We start from the raw sequence: 24,858 nt of genomic DNA, 5'->3' as shown, positions 1-24,858 counted from the left end.
CCATTTTAGGAGTCTGTATGCTCCAGTTAACATTTTATTGGTCACTAAATTAGTTAATCCCGATTAATGGATTATTAATCGTGACTCTTATTCCATACAATTAAATATGAAAAATAGGACGTTTTTTTTTAGCAAATGGCCTTTTTAGATTCTGCATACTCCAATTAACGATTAAACATGTACAAAATCAGTGGATAATTATTTCAATAATCAATTAATCACGATTAATTTGATTAATTGTTTTAGTTCTATCTGAGTTCTACACAACTTAAAGAAATCAAATCTGGCTAAGCATAAAAAGTAAATATAAATGGGGTTTTATTATAGCAAATAGCCTTTCTTGACTCTGTATCCTCCAGTTTACTAAATTAGTTGACAATTATTTCAATAATCAATTAATCACGATTAATATAATTAATCGTTTCAGGCCAAATACTTCTGCTCGGTAAGTCCTCATCTTGTTTCTCATCTGCAGGCCTGCTTCTCATTAACTACTCCGGTTAACGATTAATCAGTTGCTAAATTAGTTGACAATTATTTCAATGATCGATTAATCGATTAATTGAATTAACCGTTTAACCTTATCCTTGTTCTACACAACCTAAAGAAAGAAAATCTCCCTAAACATAAAGTTTTTTTAGCAAATGACCTTTTTTGAGTCTGTATCCTCCAGTTAACGATTAATCGTATACTAAATTAGTTTAATATTATTTCAATAATCAATTAATCACGATTAATCATTTCAGCCCCAGTAGAAATGCTTCCTTAAAGCTCTGAGAGTCCTGAAACATCCTCTCACCTGCAGGCCTGCAGTGAAGGCAGCAGAAATGACATGACTTCCATCAGGAAAACCAGGGAGGTTTATTAAATTCCAGAAGATTAATTAGAGTTTTATGTTGTTGTGGGCTGCAGCTGGAGAAAATGAGATTCTTGTGGTCTGGCATCCAAACAACAGAAGCCGAGTCATCTCTAAGTGGTCGGCTTTTCCATTTCGGAGGTGGAGGGATTCATGGGAACTGTGGGAACTTTGTTTTGATCAGCCTGAGCTGAAAAGAGAAAACTCCCTGTTCAGCTCAGTAACACTTTAACATACCACTCATGTCTCGGAGCATGTGACACATCACTGGTGCTCCTCTGATAACTCACTGACTGCAGAGCCCAGAAAAACTCAACTTTTACTTTAAGTTTACTGAATATCTCATAAAAATCCTAATTTTTTGTTTGTTTCAAACAGAAAAACTTTCAGTGATTTATGTTAAGTAGAAAACATTTTGAGTGATGTATGCTTGCAGTAAATACCGGCGTTTCCATTAAAAATGTGCACAAAACCTGTCAATACTGCGCTAATGTCGAAAAAACACAATTGCAAGAAATGCAATTAAAATCACATGTGAATAAGTTTGTTCACGCAATAAGTCAGAGATGTCAAACTCACTTTCGTCTTGGGCCAAATTAAGATCATGAATGCTCTTAAAGAGCCGGTTGTGCCAGAATGTATTGATAAAATATTAATAAATAGCTCTCTGTGTTTTATCAATAATATTGAACATCTGTCCACACTGTTCAGTCCCTCCAGAATTTTGCAACTGTTTTTATGATTGTTTTGCAATCAAAATCACTGATTTTATGGAACTAATTTAGAAATATTTGAAAGTAATTTTGCAATATTTGCATATGACATATGATGTTACATGTGACTTTTTGTCATAAAAGTATGAAATAACTGACTCCTACAGTTAGCATCACTTAAACCCAACATTTTTACAGTTTTGTGGAAAATTTGCAATAAACTTAGTCGTGTTAGCATAAAACAAAAATCCTAGGATCTGTTGATTTTATGGTCTGGAGTCTAGAGGGCCACACAAACAGCTATGGTGGGCCAGATTTAGCCCCCAGGCCTCGAGTTTGACACATGCGCAATTAGTCATTTAAAAAAACATGACCTTCAACTACTTCCTGTCTTCTTTTTTGTCATTTCCTCCAGTAGTGACCATCCGGTTGCATAAGTCTTTTTTTTTCATTGCACTTTTGCAAAAAAAATTTTGATACAACCATCCTAGATCAAAAATGTATCAAAAAATGTGCAAATGTATTTTTGTAACTAAAATTTGCACAACTTGATGGTTAATGCAAATGCAGTTCACTATAGCTGACTGTTAAAGACAAAAATATGAATCAAAAGTTGAGTGGAAGGAAGAAAAAGATGCCCAACCAGAAGATTTCAGCTCCTCTCTGTGCTTACAACATGACCAGATTGACAAAAGATTTAATTCCAGAAACATTTTGAATCTGCTAAACTACTTCCTGGTTTATTCACTTTATATTTGTTTCTTTTTATTCACCGTTAACAACAATCTGTTGAGCACCGAAGAGAAAAGTTCTCCTGTTGCAGCTCCTTACCTCCAAAGTGAGTCCAGTCAGCTGACTTACTTGGCAAAGGTAATCTGTGAAAGGAAAAGACAAAACCAAAACAAGTTCATTGACGAAATAAACAAACACACCAGAAACTGGACCAAAAATAATTGGTAAGACTTTCTGTTTTTGCAGTTTTCTGCCAACAGGAGAAAAAAAATCTCATTTTAAATTTTTTATGAAGTAAAATATGTCACTATTTGTTTTTCAGAATTATTGTTTATACCATAAAACCTGTGATTTTATTTAAATATATATCGTTTAGTCAAAATTCACATTTTTATCTTATTAAAAAATTAGAACTAATGTAAAGGAAAAAAATTGTTGTTCCATAATATGCAACTCTGAAAATTTTATATCAACTGATGTTATATTTAATGATAGTAAAAATATCAAAGAAGAGACATTTTAATGAACTGCAAGCAATTTAAGTTCTGCTATAATAAAGTTAATTATGTTTTTAACCTAAAAATTACATGTATTCTGCCATGTTGTCTTCCAAGTGTTTATTTTTTGTTTTTATTTCTGAAAGTTGTTTTAAGATAAGATAAGATAAGATAAGATAAATCTTTATTGTCATTGTCACAAGGACAACGAAATTCAAAAGGTGCCATCACCTTTTGAATTTCGTTGTCCTTGTCCATCACTTTATTAGTGATGTAATAAAGTGATGTGTTTACCATTGACTGTGGATTCTGGAAGTAGATCTGTCATGATAAACGATAATATTTTTGTTTTGTTTTGAGAACATTTTCTAGTAATACAATGCAAAAAACACTGTTCTGGAATTGAACAATGCAAGAACAAGTACGAGTCGCTGTTTGACTCCGTACAAGTCGAACAGCGACTCGTACGGAACCGGCGCTTTGCCGACGGAACATCTCAAACTTACTGGAGACGTCGTCAGGCGCCGATAAATAAGCTTTAAATGCTTATGAACATTTAAAACCAGAATGTCATATTGACATTTTAAATATCCAAAATAAATAAACAAAACAACAAATAAATAACTGTGAGAAAAAAGTACCAGACTGAAGATTTTTATCATCCAGTTTTTGGTAGAAAGAGAGAGAGAAACGATAAATGCGTTTGTATTAAGTCATCATGAGGTTCACTGATTTAGGCCCAGCTGCCCACCAGAAACTGAACGTAAAACTTGAGCGTCACCTCTTCAGGACTTTGTCGTGTGCGTCACTCCCCTGCTGAACAAGGCGATCCAACACCTCCAGTGGCGACGCCGACACCACGCCCTCCTCCTCCCCGTCCTCCAGGCCCTCCTCGCGCTGCAGCAGCCTCTCCATCGCCGCCTTGTGGACCGCCTCCGACGTCTTCTGGCCCACGAACAGCGAGGCGGCCCTGGGCAGGGCCAGCGCGAACAGCGACTCGTACGGAACCGGCACTTTGCCGCACGGGCTCGGGGAGAACATCTCAAACTTGGAGGAGTCGTCGTCGGGGGCAGAGGGGCTCCGGAGCAGGTGGTGGTCGATGGGGGTGAAGCCGGACTGGAAGGACCAGGACCGATCCACGGCGGACCGATCCGACGCTGCTGCTCTGTCGCCAGCGCCGCCGCCTGAGGCGTTCTCGGCTCTGTCCGGAGTGGATGCGGCGTAGCGCGGCTCTCTGATGGGGCCGCCCGGGTGGGCGTTGGTGGAGGAGGTCGGGTTCTGCGTCTGGCGGCCCGTCAGAGTCTCAGTGGTGTGGAAGAAAGGAGAGTCGTAGCCTCTCAGCCCCGGCAGCTCCTGCTTGTCTTCAGTGAGTTTCATCAGCTCCTCTGTGATGGCAGCTGCAGCAGAAACACAAAGAAATTCATGATTAATCTGATTAATCGATTACACACCACAAAAGCTTAAGTATTTATTTTTAACTTGTTTCTACTGTAAATATCTTAGTACACTTCAAATAAAACTAACTTATAAGTAACAGCAGGACATATAAGCTCTTTTAAAGTCAATAATGATGAAAATGTTATGGTTTCACCTAGAATGTTCCGCTGCGCTGTTGCCTAGTAACCCCAGCCACACCCAGCCCGTTACCTAGCAACCCAGTTCTAGTTCCGTTATAACAAGACATTTTTCCCATGATACAAGTCTAATAATCTGACAGTGGAAGTTGTACGTTTTCATCAAAATTGACTTAAAACAAGCTCCTTTATCTTGCTGAAAGGTTTTCACACCAGCACTGCAAAAACTAAATCCTACCAAATGTTTTTGGTTTAGTTTTTATTCATATTCATATTTTTCATATTATCTTGGAGCACCTGAAATAAGACAAAGCTAATTTATAAGTAACTTTTTGGCAACATATATATATTAGCTTGTTTTAAGTCAATAATTCCGTAATATTAATTTAAGAAGTAGTAGTTCCAGTAAGATTATTTCACTAATAAGGGAAAAATCTCTTGTTACAAGTCAGATAACCTGCCAATGGAAATAGAACTTTTTAAAATTAATCATAAGGGATTATTGACTTAAAACAAGCTACTATTTATTGGCTAAAAGTTAGTTTTTGTTTTTTATTTGAAGGGATGTGCATAAGACTGACATGACTGCAAGGTTTCTTGAATGTTTGTGGCTGTTGTCATGAAGTGTAACCGTAAATAAAAGCACTTTTAATGCAACTTTGTATGATTTTTCATGGTCGCATTGTTTTGCATCACAAACTGACCTTCTTCTCTCTCCTTCTCCGTTCGCAGCTGAAGGTCCAGCTCCTGTTTCGTCACGAAAACCGACAGCTCCGTCAGCGTCATGGTGACATTTGCTGCACTTCCTGCGTCTGATAAGAAAAGAAACAAATGTTTAAGGACGGCGGATGTCTGAAGAGTACGCTTACAGAAAACAGAAAAGGTTTCACAGATTCTGTGGTTCATTTTAGATAAGGTACGGTACAAACAAAGCTAAACTAAGCAAGAAATAAGCTAAGCTAAGTCAAGGTAAGATATAGTAAAAATGAGCTGAGGTGAAACAAGCTAAGCTAAAATTAGCTATGATACAAGACAATAAGGTAAAAGATAAGCTAAGGTGAAATAAGTTATAATAAGCTAGAAATAAGGTAAGCTAAGGTAAGACTAAACAAAGCTACGTTAACTAAGCTAACTTAGCTTAGCTTAACTGACTTAAGTTAACCTAGCTACCTTAGGTTAGCTTAGTTAAGTTAGCAAAAGTTAAGCTGCTTAACCAAGATTAGCTTAGATAAGACACAACACAATAAGGTAAAGATAAGCTACGCTAAAACAGGTTAAACCAAGCTACACCAAGAGAAGCTAAGATATTACAAAATATGGTAAAAACAAGCTAAGCTAAGGTGAAATAAGCTAAGCTAAGCTACAAACAGGGTAGATTAAGGCAAAGATAAGCTAAGTTAAGCTAAACCAAGATAAGCTTAGATAGGATAACACAATAAGATAAAAAATAAGCTAAGCTATGCCAAGATAACGTAAGATGTGATAATGTGAAAAGAAGATAATGTTAAGAGAAATAAGCTAAAATAATCTACAAACAATGTATGCTATGGTACAAATAAGCTAAATTAAACTAAGCTAACACAAGATAAGCTAAGATATGACACACTAAGGTAAATTTAAACTAAGCTGAGCTAAGGTAGCCCAAGAGTTCAATGAAAGCTGCTCACATTTGCAGAAACTTTGGACAGACAAGTTACCAGTGTCTTCTCTGTATCCTGATTGGAAATGTTAACCTTGTTTTATTTATTTGTGGGATCTGGTCCACCTTTAATGTGTCTAACCTCTGTTTGCAGCTCCCTCTCCACTCTTCTCCATCTCTCTGACATGCTCCTGTCTCACCAGTCCAGGCTTGCTGGTTTCTCCTGGTCGACGATCCTAAAAAAAAAAAAAAAATTTCAAAAAAAATTTAAATTATTAGGACTTCATCGAGTTAATTCCTATATGGCAACCTAAACAGCGATGGACGAAATGTTTTGGCGAACATAGTGGCTTCGGTTTATTGAGCAGTGGGTATCAGATGCAGATTAATGCTTCATAGGCATAAAATGCAACTTAAATATGTTTCCACTAAAGAGATGCACTAAATGTTGCTCTTTAAATGTGTATTTTTTGCACAAATATATGTACAATTTGTTTCCATCTGGGCAACAAAACTGTAAAATACAAAGTTTTGAACAATTGAAGTGCAGTTATGCTCCAAAAACATTTTTATCTCTGTCAAACCTTTGGCCATGACTGCATATTTGTGCCACAGAGCCTTTAATAAAACAGACGGGGAGTTTTCATACTTTTCTCGGCGGACTGGACTGGACCGTGTTGGCTGGCAAGGAGATTACAGGGAAGTCATCTGACAGAGTGGGAGGTGGGGATGAGGTGGCTGGAGTGCTGGAGGCCGGCGTTCCTTTTCCTCCTGCTCAGAGCGAAACGGAAACAAACTAACTCAGCCACACCGTTAAACATGGTGGAGCGCTGCGGCGCAGCGTTCGTTCTGTACCTGACGTGCAGTGGAAGCGGCTAGGAAGGTGTGAGACACTGTGGGAGAGCTCCAGGTTGGGCGACATGCCCCGGGAGGAAGGGGGCGTGGCCATGCCGCACAGAGAGGAGGGGCTCCACAGGGGGTCCTTCCCCCCACAGGAAGAGTTCAGTTCACTGTTTGAGTTCTGCACAAACACAAACAAACAGAGAACTATTAGGACCGCAGATAAAAAATAATTAAAAAAGGGGGGAAAAATAGAAAGGAATTTGGACATTTTCTCAAAATTCTGATTTCAATTTTCTGAGAAGAAAAGTCAGTCTGGGGTTAAAATCAGAATTATCAGATTAAAATCAGAATTCTGAAAACAAAGTCAACATTTTGAAATTAAAACCAGACATTTGAGAAAAAAAGTTCCAATTTTGAGCAAAGTTAGAATCCTGAGATCAAAATCAGAATTTTTAGAAAAAAGACACTTTTAGAACCAAAAAATAAATTTTTAATTTTGAGAAAAGTCAGATTTCTGGAAAATAGATAATCAGATTTCTTTTTTCCCAGCGGCCCGAATCTTAAAATCATTTATGAAGAAAATAGTCAGAATTTTGAGATTAAAATCAGAATTTTTTTTTCTTTTTTCAGTGGCCCAAATTCTCTTCATATTTATTTAAGACATTAAAAACAAAACAACAAACAACAAAAAAAACAATCAAACTAGTGCTGGGCAATTTGAAAAAAATAAAATCTCCCAATTTTTTCAAATGAGAAAAAAGTTATTTTAATGAAAGTTATTGAGATCGTTTCCAACTTCTGGTGATGAAAATAGATTCAGGTGCTGAAATTTATAACAGCGATACCATCGCTTTTCACGTAGGAGTTCTCATAAAATTATGACTTGATCCTCAAAATGTTTAAACTTTATTGTGGTAATAACACTTTATTTTCGTATTTTTTGACTGTTTTCTTGTAATACTATAACTTTATTCTCTGAATTAAAAAAACAAAAATCTTAGCCTGGCCCTAACATTTCATCGCAGAGTTGAAAGCCCAAATAAATAGGAGATTTTCCAAAAATTTAATTTTTGAAAATCGATTGATTGTGCAGCCCTAAACCAGCTGATGGATGATCTTACCTGCCGTCTGGAGGTCTGTGGGCTGCGGTAAGACGAGGACGACTGAGTCCCTGAGAGGGGCGGCAGGGACAGGGGCGGGGGCAGCGGCTGCCGCGGAGTCGAGAACGGCGTCGAAGAGGAACTTCCTGTTGAGAACAAACATGGCGACCAATGTAAACATAAACGTAGCGCCTGCAAAGTTACTGCCGACAAAATGAGGGATCAATACTTGCTAAGACTTGCACCATTCAGTATATCAAAATGAATGCATAAGCTGAAATTAGCCAAAATGCCTAAATACTTTCTGTAGCATGTGGGGTATCATTTGAATGTTGTCTGTAATTAACTTACTCCACTCAGTATATTAAACATGGCTAATAAGTAAGAAAAATAGGTAATAGCTTATTTAAGCTAAAAGGCTAATGCTAATGAACTGCCTTGCTGCGCAAGGCAGTTCCCTAACCTGAGAGAAAAAGATAATGCAGAATAATCTTATTGCACCGCCTGTGGCGGTGCACTAACTTGAGGGGCATATTAAGGCTTTTATTTTGAAATTTGCATTAAGCTTCATATTAAATGCCCACACTCTTCCAATGTGTAACAGTGCTTTGGATAAACCAGTCACATAAAGCCAAAAAGAGCGATTCCATGATGTAAAATTTGTCAAGGCTTTTATTTTGAAATTTTTGTTAAGCTTAATTTCAAAGGGCCAAACTAATCCCATGTGTATCAGTGCTTTGGATAAAAAAGTCACATAAAGCCAAAAAGAGCAATTACATGATGTAAAAATATTCAAGGCTTTTATTTTGAAATTTTCAGTATGCTTCATTTTAAAGTTCCAAACTAATCCCATGTGTAACAGTGACTGAGTTAAATCAGTTATATACGGCCCATAGCAGCAAGTAGTTCTAAAGGCCAGTTCAGTCCTGATCTGTTTCAACTGAGTCTTCCACTATAGTTAGAACTACAGTGATGCGTATTTGTAGTCCTAACCAGCAGCCAATAGCCTCATGAGTTCCGTTGCTATGGTAAATAATTCTCTCTGCCAACTGTCAGCTGTGAGTGAGACATGCAGGGGGAGACAATTCTCTGTTTGAGCCAGCCAGTTTGACACAAAAAAAGCATTCGGAACATCTCCTTCCCGTTCGGGAACTGTAATACATATTTGAAAAGCGTTTGAAGCGTATGAGAGGGCTGTTTGTCGTCTCCGATAGTCCCGCGATTCATATCTCTACGTCACTCACAGGATTAACAGCGATGAGAGAAAGAAATGGTGTGCCCAGATCTGGAATGTTAGAGAAATATATGGAAATACATGGGAGAGAGACTGAGAGAGCGTCAGAAAATCCTGTCGCATGACTTTGCTCTGAAGCAGCGTGACAGAAAACCGTAAGCCCTAGAAAAATTTCGAAAACATTGTACCGGAGCAGGCATGCGTATCAATGTCAGGACCGAGTTTGATACCAATTGTGTGATATTTGTGGGCATGAGGGCGAGTTAAAAAATGATTTGGGGTCAAAAGGGCCCTCCATTTCTCACTCCAGCGGAGCGGCAGTTGGTGTCAGTTACACTCTCATTTTTTGAAAAATCAAAAACTTTGGGTCGCTTAGAGACAAATTGTGGACAAACCGTAATTGGTATCGACGAGCCGTCTTCACTTTAGAAGAGATCACGGACGTATCTACAAAATGAAATTTGAATGGCATTTCTACGTGAATTCTACGACACAGAAAATCCTCAAAAATAGGGTATTTCTAGGATTTTTCTTTCCTCGCTCCATTGACTTATGTTTTTTTTGTGAATTATGTCGCCATGGTAACCCCGAATCCCACCACAATAATAGCTCCGATGTCGTGAATTTTCCGTACGTTTTGATACCTTATTTGTGGCTGGGCACGCAGCGGTACGAGCCGCATTAACGATCACGGAAGAAAAATAAATAATATTAAAGATGCTCATTAGCATTTGCCTTTTAGCTTAAATAAGCTATTACCTATTTTTCTTACTTATTAGCCATGTTTAATATACTGAGTGGAGTAAGTTAATTACAGACAACATTCAAATGATACCCCACATGCTACAGAAAGTATTTAGGCTTACATTAGCATGGGTGTAGAACAAAAGGTGCCTGCAATGCTGTGGGCAATTTTTATTTATTATTTTATTTAATTTATTGCAGTTTTACTATAAACTGGTTAAAAAATAACTGAATTATTCATTTCTTAGCCCCTTTTCCTTCTCTTATACAAGCAGAAACACATAAGCTCAACAACACAAAAGCTTCATGTTTATTACAAAGTATTGATCTAAGAATTGATTTCTTCCTGTAATGGAAATAATTTCTGATTAAGTTTTCTGTTTTCATGCTTTCATGGATTGTTCTTCTTTTTACCTTTTCTACAGGTTTTCATGTTAAATTGCACTTTTTTGTTAAGTTTGTTAAACTACCTTGAATCTGTTATTCTAAATAAAGACTAACAGAAAGATCACACAGTAACTTTTATTTTTTATAAAACCTGTTTTGTTCTTATAACAAACAAACCAGATAAAACAAGTTTGGGTTTCTTTATGGTTCAGAGAATTAAATTATGATTACAATTATCATCTAATATTATGTACAGATTAAACTCTAATCTTAATTTAACATCCTGGAACCTGAAGAATCCAAACCTGTTAAATCAACTTTTTTATGTTTGGTATAAAAAGAAAAACAGGATTTATCAAAGAAAAACAGGTGAATGGACTGAACTTGTGTAGAGCCTTGCTGGTCATGTTGACCACTCAAAGCGCTTCACACTACAGTCACATTCACAAACACACACATTTACACCGACATGCAGGTCGGGGGGCAACTTGCCGCTAAGTGCCCCGCCCCAGGGCAGCTCAACATGTGGCTGAGGAAGCTGGAATCGAACTTACAACCTTCTGGTCACAAGACGACCACTCTACCCACTGAGCCACAGTCGCACTAAAAAGCCACTGCATGATCCTTTTGCTAATCTTCTTTAAAATACAGATTTAAACAGTTTAACAAGCTACAATTCAGTGCAATTTAATATATAAAGTGAGTAGAAACGGTAAACTAAAGGACAAACCATAAAAGCACAAGTACAGTGGAAATAAACAGAAATCATTACTATTAAAAGAAGAAATTTTAATTTCTAAATCAATACGTTGCTATAAAAATTGAGCCCAGTGTTGCTGCGGCGCTAAAACAGCGAAGGGAAAAGGGCTAACGTACGGCTAATTCAATTAATTTTAAAGTTTAACAATAAAGCTGCACATGTGTTTGGGGTTTCTTCAAATCTTTGGGGGCAATTTGCAGTGACCAACTGACCTGACCTACATGTTTTAGGAGATGTGGGGGGAACCGGAGCACCCGGAGAAAACCCACGCAAACACGGGGAGAACATGCAAACTCCACACAGATGGTCTCTGTGAAGACGCAGCGCTAATCGCTGCACCACCGTGCTGCCCACGTTTTTTCCAATTGGGTTGGGAAGGGATCTATTTTCTAGTTTGTCAATGGGGGATAAAACTTTAACGTTTTAAATTTGACGGAGCGTGGCCTGGCGCCCCGTACACAGAGGCTACAACCTCCATGAGTTTGATTCCTGTTTTCCTCTCTTGCTCGTCTTTCTCCTTCTCTAAATATCATAAAAATCCAGAACATTAGACATGTTCTTGACAGTCTTCACTCTTTAGTTTTGTTTTTCTTTTTGGCTTCTGCCATCGCAGAATGTTCCATACTCTTTTCCAAAATGAAATTTTAGAGTTTTTCTTCTTACCGTCCTGCATGGCATCCAGATTGTCCAAATCCTCCAGGACGGTTTCTCCAGTGATCTCTGTCTCTTCTGAGGATTCTGGATCGTTGGAACAACCTGATAAAGTTTCTCCTGACATTTTCTCCTCTGGAGAATCCTCTTGACTTAAGCCATCAACCGGGTCCACTTGGTCCTGTGAGCCGTCCTCCTCATCTTGGGAAACTGTGATGTGTTGTTTTGGGAAACCTTCTTCTTCAGGTCTCAGTGTGTTGGGCAGCAGGAGATCCTCTTTCGCTCTTTGTAAATCATTTTTCAAACATCTGATCTCCTGCTGATATTTCTCTTCTTGCTGTTTAAATGCATTTACTTCATTTTCATACTGACATTTTAGCTCCAGGTACAAACCGTTCATCTTCTCCAGCTCAGCCTGGGCACTGCTTTCCTTGTCTTGAAGGATTTTAATTTCTGTTGTTGCATTTTGTTGGAGGACGGCATATTCAGCTCTCATTGTGTCCAGTTGTGCCTTGTCCTTCTCTGATTTCTCCAGGTGAGCTTTTCTCTCCTCCTTTACCTGCTGCTGAAGTTTTTCGATTTGTTGCAGTGCAGATCGGTTTATATCCCATATAAGCTTCTCCGCCTTTTGTCTTTGTAAAAGAGCCATTTGATCCTGCTTTATCTTTTGCTGGTAGGTCTCAATCTGCTGCTGTAACTCCATTACGTCTGTTCTATGTCTAGATTTTAGCTCCTCATGTGAAACATGAACCCGATCCAGTTCATGGAACATCTGCCTGTCCCTGTGTCGCAGAATTATAATCTTTCTTGCCATTTTTTGGAAGAGCTCTTCCTTCTCAGCTCTCAGATTGTTGACAAGCTGCAGGTTCTCTCTCTCTCTCTCTACATTGGTGTCTTTCTCACGTCTCGCCTCCTGCTGATATCTCTCCACGTCTTGCTGTAATCCAGAAACTTCACTATGATATTTAGAGTTGAGTTCATTGTATGAATGTCTGAGCCGAGCCAATTCTTCCTGCAGACGTTTCTCGTTGTCTTGCAGGGACGCAATCTTTTGGGACATTTCTAAAAACATGTCGTCCTTTTCAGCTCTCAGGTCTTCTAATCTGGCGCTCTCCATTTCCAGACTGGAGTCCAGTCTTTGGGTTTCCCCGTGTAAAATATCCAAGTGTGCAGGAGCGAAGCTGCCTTGGGGGTTTTGCCAGACTCCCGTTCTTGCCTGGAGTCCCATCATCCTGTTGCGGTATTTCTGAAATTGGTGAAACATTTCTACCTCAAATCCTTTAGCCAAAATCTGTCGTAAATTACTTGAACCGTCGATTGGAAAGAGCTTTGCGCACGTCTGAGCTAGTCAGTGATATTGCAAGCAATGAAAAATATGCAGAATTGTGTCACATACAATTCTGAGTTGATGACATCACAGACTGCATCGCCAGTGACATCACAGAGTCTTCCTTTGCTGGCGGTGTGACATCATTCCACCACCAAATATCTCACTATTTATTCTTGTTTACATTCAAAATAGTCCATGATTCACTCGTTTTTATCCAAACTCATTTCTGTTTTGGGCCAGATCAAAAACCTGAATGTTCATAAAGGGCCTGTTGTGCCAGAACATATTGATAAAAACCAATTAAATTGTTAAAATATCAATAAATAGGTGTTTCAGCATCAATACGCGTTTCTTAAAATAACATAATATTGAACATGCTTTCCTTATGGCCCTGAGACGATTCATTGCCAGAAGAGGAAAGCCTGCAGAGCTATGGTCTGATTGTGGGACCAATTTTAAGGGAGGGGATCGGGAACTCAGAGAAGCCTTTGCCAATATGTCAGAGACGCTGCAGGGGCAATTAGCCTCCCAGAAGATTAAGTTTCAGTTTAATCCCCCAGCAACCCCACATTTTGGCGGAGTGTGGGAGCGAGAAGTTCGTTCAGTGAAGGCAGCTCTCCGAAGCTGTGTGGGTTCCCAACCTCTTCAGGAGGCGGTACTTCTCATAGTTCTTCTGGAGGTGGAATCAATACTGAACTCAAAGCCTTTGGGCTATGTATCAACTGATGTGGCAGACGTGGACCCTGTGACTCCAAATAGTCTCCTCATGGGGCGGCCTGATGGATCCCTACCCCAAGTGGTCTACCCAGAGAGAGAAAACCTCAGTCGAAGACGTTGGCAGCACTCACAGATTCTTGCTGATCACTTCTGGGCAAGGTTCATCAGAGAATACCTTCCTGGCTTACAGACAAGACACAAATGGCAATCAAATCCTCCTGGACTTCTCCAGAATGCAATTGTTATGATTGTGGATCCCCAGCTGCCCCGCGCCTTATGGCCAGTAGGTCATGTGATCAAGATTCATCGTAGTGATGATGGACATATCAGATCAGCGGATGTGAAAGTTAGTGAACATGTCTACACTAGACCAGTTGCTCGGTTGGTTGTTTTACCAGCTGAAGTAAAGGACACTGAGAAGAGCAGCCAGACACCCCCCAAAACTTAGTAATGCCTTTTATGTTTAGCAAATGTGTAGCCACATTTGGGGGCGGCTGTATAGAAGGCGCTGATATTTTTTGTATTTTATTTTGTAATATTGGTTTCGAACTTACCCTAGGAAGTGACGCAAGTCTCAGTTAGTGCTACGCTACCGCTCATGAGAGCAATTTAATATACTTCCGGGTCAGTTTTGCTACATTCTTAGCATGCGAAGACCGCATTCCTGGTGTAGTCCTGAGAAGTGATGCTCCGAGTGTTAAGTTGATGACAGAAAGTAAGTACTGCATTTAGCGTGCTGTTTGTTTATTCTAGATTCAGTTTGTTATATGTGTTAACTACGGCAGAACGAGTATGCAATGTTGTGGGGCTCTGAGCGCCGGGAACTCAGTTGAACCTGCTCGGCCTTCGTAGGTTTACCTTAAATCCCATTGTTTGTAACTGCATTTCGGCTGCATCTGTTATTACTTTCCATTGAGTTATTGCAGCAGATATATGCGCTGCCAGCTGCCGCCATTGTGTAGTGATTTTATCTGGCCACATGATGGCGCCAAAGTGCCTCTTATGCTAAACTGAGCCGAAAGGCTGTCTGTGTTCGTGTTTTCACCGAGCAGCCTCATGATGTAACCTTTACGTAAATTGAGTTATTTGTGTATGTTGTGGATTTACATGCAAATGTTGATGGTTGAGTTTATTTCTCATTCGATATTTTTGTTTGAGTTTGTATTAGCTGAACCTCTATTCCTGTAATATGTTAGCCTAATGGCAATTTATTTGTTATTACAGACTGCTGGCAACACTGAGCATCAAGACAAATAAACCAGCTCACATCTGAAGTTAAAGGTTTTTTGTGAATTATGTCGCCATGGTAACCCCGAATCCCACCACAAGTAATAGCTCCAATGTTGTGAATTTTCCGCATGTTTTGATACCTCATTTGTGGCTGGGCACGCAGCGGTACGAGCCGCATTAACGATCACGGAAGAAAAATAAATAATACTAGAAAATTCCTGAAGAAATTTAACCGGGGCCTGCCAAAGTGTGCCCGTCAGTTCAGTCCTGATCTGTTTCAACTGAGTGTTCCATCATAGTTAGTCCTAACCAGCAGCCAATAGCCTCCTGAGTTCCGTTGCTATGGTAAATAATTGTCACTGTGAGCTGTGAGTCAGACATGCAATAAAGAATAAAGAAACCCTTATTGGGTATAGAGTAATAGGTTCCTGCCATTGCTTTGCATGGCAGGCCCCAATGATCAATTGTGATTAATCGTTTCAATCCTAGTCCTAATACATAAAAAATTTCTAAACAGGGCTGTGAAAACTTTGAGAGAAAATGTATATCTTGATTTTTGGCAATGAAATAAACAGAAATATGAGATGAATTTAGCATTAAAACGTGTCAATGTGTTTTCTCACCGTAGCTGCTGTGCAGGTCTGTGTAGGGGCTCGACGTGGAGTCCTGCGCCCGCAGGTGGGCTTGTGGGTAAAAGTTCTCAGGCATGGTGGCGTAGCCCTCCTCACAGGACGCCTCCTTTGGGTCTAGGGACACTTTGGCACATTCAATGACGATATCATGGATTTCATACTTTTTCCACCTGGAAAGAAAGCAGAGAGCCATCAGGAAGAGAGAAACGAATAAAACTAAAGAAGGATTTTATCCAGGAGGAGCAGGATGGGTTCACCTGGTGGGGTCGAGCTCGTGGTCCTTGGTTCCCGTCACCAACTCGGGATGTATACGAACATGTTCAAGCATTGGCTGAAAGGGTTTCACACAATTATTAACACTGACCAGTCATGCTTCATTACATTTTGCTCATGAAATCATAAGTCTTACATAATGAGACTTTATTTGTTTTAGGGCTTCCGGTCACTTTAAATTTAAATAAGCTGCTGCTGGCCACGCCCCCAATTCAACATTTACACTCGTACCTGAAAATGGCTGCAAACAGATGCGCAACTGTACAATCTCACATATTTAAAAAGCATTAGTAGAGCAGCAAGTGGTTTCTGGATTTTAGGTCAACAACAAAACACTTGTCTTTTCCAGCAGCCATTGTACAGCGGTAAAACCAGCTGACCGAACATGCTGGAGCTCAGCTTTGGTTGCTAGGTGACAGGCAGTGTCTGCTGATTTGTGACATTATATTCATAGTTTTCATGCAAAGTCTCACTTCCAGAAACTTTGTAGCCAACAGCCATATTGGTAGGTATCCGTAACTAACTGCCATGGCAGTTGCTATGGAGTTGCTATGACAACAATAAATAAGCCACAGGCTTAGAACTAGCTCTCACCTTGTTCCTACCTAACTTACAAACAATATAAGGACATTACAACTACCTGAGTACTCTACCCACCTCTGTGTAATACTAAGACAAATATCAGCGATATTTACGGAAGAACTACCAACATTAGCTTAGCTAATATAGTTTTTATCCGCTAGCTAAGACTGACATGTAGCCTACATGTCTGTTACATGTACCAACTGCCAGTCATCAGAACCTTGTCATTCACACATAGAGTTTGTACGTCCTTTACAAATCCATTTAAATATTAACTGTATGCATCCATAGATTTCAGTCGAAGCTCGTCCACGTTGTTCACACTTATTAAGTTCACAAGGCAGTTAAGTGTAAGGCACTATGAGATCGGCGGAAGCTTATCCACATTCTCTGTCTCATATGGGTCGATCCTGACAGCAGCCATTTTGTTGATTTATTTTTATCTAACACATTGGTCAAGATTGTCAGTAGACGTTCTGCTGGTTCAGCTATGCTTTGCAATACAGTTGCCTACCAAGATGGCGCAGGTCACTTCCTGTGCCATCCTGCGCCAGTTCAGTCTTGTGGGAGTACAAAATCATGCAAAATGTGAAATTTGGCTAGACTTTTCCACATTTCAGCAACATGGGTCATGAGCTCACCTTCACCACCTCCTCGAAGGTCTCCATGTTCTCCTTCATGCTGTAGTGGGAGCGCAGGTAGGAGACGAAGTTGCATGGATACATTCCGTAGAGCCTGTGGAAGAGGGAGTAGACGGAGGCGTGGAGGTGGATCAGGTAGACCTCGGAAACGTGACCTGGATGGGAGGAGACGGTTAGTGGGATGGTTAGCTGGACAAACACGGAGCTACCATATAGCCTCCTGTCCTACCTGGGTTCTTGAGGTTCCACGACGCCAGGCGGCCAAAGATGTCGAAATACTCCCAGAGGTGCTGCTTCCCGGCTTGAGGGATCATGGGAAGCAGAGTGATGAGCACCAGAACTCCGGTTACCAGCACCACTACATCTGTGTCCGTCTGCAGGGAAAACATTGAGGTCATGGAGAAAACGTTCAGGTTCCAGGGCAGAAGGATAATCTGGGATCCGATCTACACTTTGGTCTGATTCTGGACTGAGAGGACAGCGTTTTCTGATCCTATGAGCTAAACTAGAGAAAATTAATACAAGCAAATTAAAATGGTTTAAAGGGGGAAAGATAGAGACAGGAAGCAGTTCATCCAACCATCCAAATATCCATCCTTCAATCCAACCATTAGTTCACTCATCCATCCATCCAACTCCCTGCTTTGCTAACAAACTGATTTTCCTAAATGTGTCTTCTAGAAGCAGGATGCTCTATTTTGAAGGACAGACCTTCGTATTTAAATCAGAGTGACAAGGAGACGGGGTCTGGTTCTCACTGCCACCAAAAACCAATAACTCCATGAGAATCTCGATCATCAGCAACAAACCAAACCATCTCTCCCTGATGCTCTGTGCCAACATGGCGGCTTACCTTGAGGCATTTCAGCAGTGAGAGCAGCAGAGGGTAGCGGGCCATCTTGTGGATCCAGGACGGCTGCTTTCGGACCACGTGGCCGAGCAGCATGAGGGTGGGCAGCCGGCAAGCTGGTTTGGCCATACAGTCGTTCATCTTGTCCAGAAGGTGCTGGGCGGCGGAAAAAAGGTTGGATGTGTTTACAACAAGGAAAGTTAGAAAAACACTGATGGTTTTTATGCGTAAAGGAATAAAGGAGAGCAACATCCAGGATTACAGCTAATTACAAACGAACCGAAGTCGGGTTGGACCGGACTCTCACCTTGTCGTGTGGCTCTCTGACTGAGGACAGGATATGCAGGGCCTGGGCGGAGTTGGTTTCCAGGAAGTAGTCCACCAACGCGTTCAGCAGCATGGAGCCTCGCTCTGGAAGGGAAGCAGCATTTTTAACCGGCTCGTTTGTTTACTTCTGCTCAGGTCGACGGAGCCGGATGGACCCACCGGTGCTGAGCTGGTCGTTGATGAGGCTCCGGATCTCTTCGAGCTGCTGGAGGTCGGAGGTCTCCAAGAGCGGGAGGAGGTCCCCGACGTTGGGCTGCTCCCTGGCCATAGCGGCAGTGCTGGAGGTGGAGGCCGCGTGTCTCTCACAGTGTCAGTCCCGGCTTGCCTGGAGGACTCCTGGGGCCCGCCCACCAATACAGTCTCCAGGCACCGCTGGCGGGTCGGAACCAAAACCCAGAGTCAGAAACAGGTCCAGAACGTCTTTGGGTCATCCTCATTGAAATCTGAGAGAATTTTGGAGACAGGAGCTACAACTAACATTTAATTTAGTAATCAATTATTCTAACAATATATGTTTCTAAATTCTGCAGATTTCTCATTTAACTTCTTAAACCTTTTCTATACAATAATTCATTTTTTAAAATAAAAAAAACATTTTAAATGCGACAACACAGCATTTCTTCCACCGGAAGCTGTGCAATGTGAGGAGTTTTGGGAGAAATATATTTAGAAACAAGTGTTATTTTTTTAAAATCACAAATACAAAATGTGTATTTCTTGCACAGTTTTGGCTTATTTACTGCTCTGAATATGTTGCTCTTTCAGCAAGTGGATTTTTATTTTAGTTTGTATACGCCAATTAGCGATTAATTGATTAATAAAAAAATAAAAGATTTCCCTTTCATCCATTTAAGCCTTTTTTATGCAGTATTAAATACATTAACAGATACAAATAAACAATTTAATTCATTTTTTAAATAAGAAAAACTTTTTAAGATGCAATAAAATTTTGATTAATTATGGTTAACCCTATTAGTCATTTTTACCCTAATACTGATCGATTTTATTGATTAATCAAATTTTCTGGTTTTGAAAATTTTATTTGTAAAAAATCTGGATTTTTTTTTTAGTTACATTTTGAAATTATTTCCCGTCATTGATGGATTGATCACAGTAATCAGTCCCTCCAGGATTTTGCCGTTTTTGCAATTTTTCCTTAGAATATCACTGAATTTGTGTAGCTAGTTTGGAAACATTTATGAGGAATTTTGGAATATTTACGCCTATTGTAGACGGTAAATGTGACTTTTTTAGTCTCCATATCGAGCACAGATAGTAACTTTATATCAAGTCAGGCTGGGGAAGCAGAGTAGTAGAAGTAACAAATACTGCCACCTGCAGATGGGAGTTAGCGTCACTAAAAACAAATGCTTCTGAGCGTTTTTGTAGAAAATTTGGAATAAATTCACAGTTGTGCGTTAAAAATTGCAGAATTGCAAAAAACAGGAGGTATTGATTGATAATTTGGCAGATAAAAGCTGCTTTGATTTGATTAATAAAATAAATTCAGGCCTTTAGCTTGGTTTCATTTCCTGAGGCACCAACTTTCATCAGCCTCATTTAGAGAAAATGAAACTGTAGATCAAAATTAACAACCTGAATGTTTTCTAATATCAACAAAGATTAGATATTCCGTCGGCAGCAGATTTACAGTGTAATCCTGACGGGCAGCTCATTAATGCCAGGCAGCTTATTCACCAACCTGGAACAATGATTCAGCACAAACCGATCTCATCGGCTCTTCAGATCTCCCTTCAAACGTCTGAGCAGAGAAACAGCTGCTAAAACATGACAATCCACTGAAAGTTTTTTCAAACGTAGCTGCGCTTGTACCATGACCAATCAGCTCAGCGCTCGTTTCTGATGCGGCGAAGCGTCCGCAGCTCAATCGTCCCTCTGTTTCAATCGACTGCTGACTCATGTGGCTGGACGTCCGGGTGAGGAGAGCAGACACAGACATGAGCAACGTTCAATGTGATCTCAGTCAGCTGGGGAATGCTCCGCATCACAAAGACGCTTTATGCAGCGCCGCCGCAACCAGGGAGGCCCTGGAAACGATAACTATCTGAGTGGGAGACGCGAGGCGCTGCAGACGGCGGCGAATTGGGGTTATTGTGGATAGAAATTAAAAAAGGAGTTAATGTCCGCCAAATAACGCTGAAATTTAAATTTCTAGAACAAACAGGAACATTTCTGCGCTTCAAAATTTAAAAAATTTAACTCTTGAAACTCAGAAAATTTCCAAAAGTCGAAAAGTTGTGACTTTTGAAACTCAAAAATGTCAATTTTTGGAAAAAAAAAATGTTCTAAAAAATTCTAGAACCACAAAATGTTTTCTAACAAATTTCCAACTTTTGGACTGTTCAGGCTATTTTTTCAACAACTTTTGGACTCAGAAATTCTCTTGTGCTTTTTAGAAAATTTCCGAGATTAATCTCAAAATTCTGGAGATTTTCCTAGCAAGTTTTTCATTTTTGGAACTCAAATATTTTCTTGTTATATTTTTCTAGAAATGTTTCGAGATTAATCTAAAAATTTTGAGGGTCAACGGCCCCAACTAGCCGTCATATTACTCAGTGGATACTCAGGAAGAAGATGAATAACTTTATTTGGGAATTTGAATGAACCTTTCTGCCTGTATTATTTGCCCAGTTTGTTCTCTCAGCTATTTATTTAATAAAATTTAATAAAATTCTAAACCAGAGTATTGAGTCTGTTCCAGAAGAGTTAAAATATCTTCAGGTCTTGTTCATGCATGAGGAATAATTGGTTTCACAGTCTACCGTGTCAAATATATATACATATACACACATATATATATATAAATGTTTGGACAATTATTGGATGCTGTGCAGCTGGAAGTATTTTCGCTCTTACTTTCTTGCCTTCAGACAGAGGTTATGATGCGTAACTGTGGAAACCAGGTACCGTTTTTTACAACTGGGCGCTGCTGATTAGCATCTCATAAGCTCTAATCATGCCTGAACTACGACCCAAAAATCCCGGAGGAGTTGTAAAGGAGACATCATGGATGCAGAGCAGAAAGAGAGGAAGTTCAAACTAACAACCATAAAACCAAATAGACGTTTAAAGAGGAGAAGCAAAAGCAAATGAGGTGGATTAGCAGAGCTTCCTAACAGCTGATGATGTCATCCAGGTCATGTTACCGTGAAATACCGTCTCTGTTGTGATAATGAGTTGTTAGCATGTCATGAGACTGTCACACAGAAAATCTTCAGTCAGAAGTGTCTTTAGATTTGTTGCAGCACTGACTGCTACCAAAGAAACTTGAATCATACAAGTTTACAGCATTTTATCCCTCCCTTAAAAATAATTGTTGAAATGAATTGAAAACGCACTGAATTTGGAATAATTTTGCAGGCCTTAGCAAAAACATCCTGGTGGGTTTAACTCGAAGAAACCAACAACAAAAAAACCCGTGAATACTTACTGCCAGCTGGTTGCATGTTTAAGGTAAAGCCGAGCAATGAGATGCATTAAATGCAACATGGTTCAGTCAGAAAGCAGAGGAGCAGCTGCTGCATGAAGACTGACCACTGGCTGCTGCTGCTTGTCGTAAACAACTCGCAGAGAACAATGGGCAGGCTTGGCTTTACTTTACCCGCTTCTAAAACACGAACATTTCTTTTCCGTGACACGTCGAGCAGCGATTTCACAACAAATTAAATAAATACCAGAGACGCAATCAGGATGTAATCTCTGAAATATCAAGTCTATCCATCACCAGGTCTGTCCAGTAGGGAAAAAAACACAAGTCAACCCAGCGCCGACAGCTAACGTTAGCTGGGACCAGCGACCCACACTCCGAGCAACATTTACTCCCCGTGTCATTCCGGCTCGATTCGATCTACAGCGGCCAGATCGGTTCGGTTTGAACCCAACGCAACATCTGAGCTGGAACCCGCTGATAACAAACCGCATTATTCGCAAATAAGTGGAGCTGTTTACCTGTTAGAGTAGATTCACTCCACAGGGCGCCGCCATCTTGAACACCTCACAGCCCATCCCACCGCAGTCAGCCTCCGCTGTCAGGCTGCGAGCGAACTAATCCCGTAACTCCGAGCGGCTCTGCGCTTCAATGCTGCCGCTTTTCGAGCGGCACCGAACCGGGACAGCTTCTGAAAATCATCCTAATCCCGACAGCCGACACGCCGCTCCAGCTTTCACACGGAAAACGGCTGATTCTTATCTCTGTCGCGCAGTTAAAGTTTGTTTTCCCATCGCTGATGGTGACGGGCTGAACTGCGTGTAATGCGGTTTCGCGTGACCCACATGCAGAGAGCGCACGCGCGATTCGGTTAGTTAGAATTTAGTTGTTTTTTTTAAAAAGCGAATTAAATAATATTTTGTTTGTTTTGCAGAGGATCATTATTGCCACTGTAGAAAAGAAAATCTGAAATCTTTATGTCAAAATTCTAAAATTAAAGCCGGAATTGTGAAATGAAAGTCAAATTTATGATAATAAAGTTTGAAATTTGGTATTAACGTTTGAATTCCGAGAGAAAAAAAAACTAACTCTGAGAGAAAAGGATTAATTCTGAGATTAAGGGCAGAATTCTGTTAATAATGTTTGCAATTATAATAACAAGGGTAGAATTCTGAGATTAAAATCTGATTTCTCATAGATTAAAGTCAACATTTTGGTTATAATGTTTTCAATTTTAACAACAAAGTCAAAATTCTGAGATTAAAGTCTGAATTTTCCTAGATTAAAGCCAAAATTATGATCATAATGTTTTACATTTCAATGATAAAGTCAACATTTTGAGATTAAAGTCTGAATTCTCATAGATTAAAGTCAAATTTTTACAATCATTTTTAAAATTTGAATTATAATAATGCTATACGTCTGAGATTAAAGTCATAATTCTGAAATTAAAGTCTGATTTCTCATTAAAGTCACAATTTGGAGATAAAAGCCAAAAGTCTGATATGAAAGTTTGAAATTTGATCATAAAGTTAGAATTCTGTGAGATTCGAGTCAAAATTTTGAGATTCGAGTCCAAAATCTTTCAGATTAAAGTCTCATAATAAAGACAGAATTCTGATAATAACATTTTAAATTTCATAATAAAACTACAGTTCTGATTTTAAAGTCAGAATTCTTTCAGATTAAAGTCAAAATCAACCAATCCTAAAGCTTTATTTAGGAATTGTGGATTCCTAAATAAAACCACCTTTTGTTGCATTTACAGCTGCCAGTTTTTAATTTTTGTCAGCTGTTATTTGAAAATTCGCTGAAATTAAGCCAGATTTGACTCACCATGAATTCTTAATTTAGACTGAGACTAATAAATTGTACATGTCATCAGGTTCACATGATGGCAGCATTATATCTCCACATTTTTCTGGTGTAAATGCTGTATTTTCATTAACCGTAAGCATAAACTCATCATAATTAACATAAATAAAGGCGCAAAGACATCAAATATGTGTAAATAATCTGCTTCACTTAATAATGGAGTTACTGAAATAAATGAACATTGCAATATTTGCAATAACATTCTAATTTATTATAGTATTTCATATGTCATTATGTAATATCATATTACGTTATTTATTGTATGACACATTGAGGTTTTTCTCCACTAGATGTCGCTCTTGCACTCAAACTTCATGTCTTTCTTGCACCAAAACTCTCACAAATAATAATGATGAAGAGGAAGGTGATGGTGGTTTTTTTTAATTATTAAAATGAACTTTCCATTCAGTTGACTCAATAAATGGTGTTTTTTTGCGTCGCCATAGCAACCACCAGTTAGCTGTGCTTGGATAAGCAGACTGGTTTGGTGTGTGTATCTTTGGAGGCGCTAAAGTTACAAATCCATCCATCCATTTTCTAACTTCCTTGTCCCCAGTGGGTTCGGGAGGTGCTGGTGTCTATTTCCAGCTGACGTACCGGGAGAGAGGCGGGTTCACCTGGACAGGTCGACAGCAACACAGAGACAGACAGGACACACAACACAGGACACACAACCATGCACACACACACTCACACCTAGTGAGAATTTAGAGACCAATTAACCTGACAGTCATGTTTTTTGGAAGTACCCGGAGTGAACCCACGCATGCACAGAGAGAACATGCAAACTCCGTGTAGAAAGACGGGAATCGAACCCAAGACCTTCTTGCTACAAGGCAACAGCTCTACCAACTGCTCCACTGTGCAGCCCTAAAGTTACATATGTGGAAGCTAAAGACTCTTAAATCTTACACAAAACTTTATTTTTACTTTACTTTGCGCAAATCCAGTAAAGCAAACAGAAAGCGTTAGGGATTTGTTTTAAAAGTTGAAGTAAAGTTTTTGTTTTTCTTGTTTCTGCATTTTTAATTAATAATGCAGAATTTATTTTATTTTACTGTTGCATATTTCGCATGTTTTTAAAAAAAACAACAGTCTCTTCCCCTCGTGCAGTCGCGGCTGTTTTGTATAACTGTTCCGAAGGCCGCTGTTTTTCTAAGCAAATTTCCACCTGCAGCTTGGACTTTTCATTGGCTGAAACCACAGTCAGATTCCCCTGCGAA

General features: G+C 39.6%; 1 protein-coding gene and 1 long non-coding RNA gene across 4 annotated transcripts in view; one reads left to right on the top strand and one right to left on the bottom strand.

The window, feature by feature from the left end:
• tsc1b (TSC complex subunit 1b) overlaps positions 1-22,614 on the bottom strand; it is a 29,461-nt gene extending 6,847 nt beyond the window's left edge. The window contains exons 1-15 of one of the 3 annotated variants that reach the window (XM_028025453.1): positions 22,282-22,614; positions 18,472-18,755; positions 18,293-18,396; positions 17,989-18,141; positions 17,365-17,509; positions 17,136-17,290; positions 15,897-15,970; positions 15,631-15,809; positions 7,976-8,100; positions 6,867-7,032; positions 6,661-6,782; positions 6,154-6,247; positions 5,077-5,184; positions 3,580-4,195; positions 2,401-2,444 (exon numbers count right to left, since the gene is read on the bottom strand). In XM_028025453.1, coding sequence (XP_027881254.1) covers positions 2,401-2,444; positions 3,580-4,195; positions 5,077-5,184; positions 6,154-6,247; positions 6,661-6,782; positions 6,867-7,032; positions 7,976-8,100; positions 15,631-15,809; positions 15,897-15,970; positions 17,136-17,290; positions 17,365-17,509; positions 17,989-18,141; positions 18,293-18,396; positions 18,472-18,580 — 2,194 coding nt within the window. In that variant the 5' untranslated portion in view covers positions 18,581-18,755; positions 22,282-22,614. Of the gene's footprint in view, positions 1-2,400; positions 2,445-3,579; positions 4,196-5,076; positions 5,185-6,153; positions 6,248-6,660; positions 6,783-6,866; positions 7,033-7,975; positions 8,101-11,742; positions 13,014-15,630; positions 15,810-15,896; positions 15,971-17,135; positions 17,291-17,364; positions 17,510-17,988; positions 18,142-18,292; positions 18,397-18,471; positions 18,756-22,281 lie in introns of those variants that run through there. The other 2 variants (XM_028025452.1, XM_028025451.1) reach the window with 2 other exon arrangements.
• On the top strand, positions 14,418-15,057 carry LOC114149513 (uncharacterized). The gene is made up of 2 exons (XR_003596521.1): positions 14,418-14,492; positions 15,002-15,057. It is a non-coding gene; the product is annotated as an uncharacterized LOC114149513 (long non-coding RNA).
• Positions 22,615-24,858: the final 2,244 nt, after the last annotated feature.

Source organism: Xiphophorus couchianus, chromosome 8 (assembly GCF_001444195.1).
Source record: "Xiphophorus couchianus chromosome 8, X_couchianus-1.0, whole genome shotgun sequence".
NCBI classification, from domain to species: domain Eukaryota; kingdom Metazoa; phylum Chordata; class Actinopteri; order Cyprinodontiformes; family Poeciliidae; genus Xiphophorus; species Xiphophorus couchianus.
Note: the sequence above shows the minus strand (reverse complement) of the source record. Positions and strands in the feature narration are given on the sequence as shown.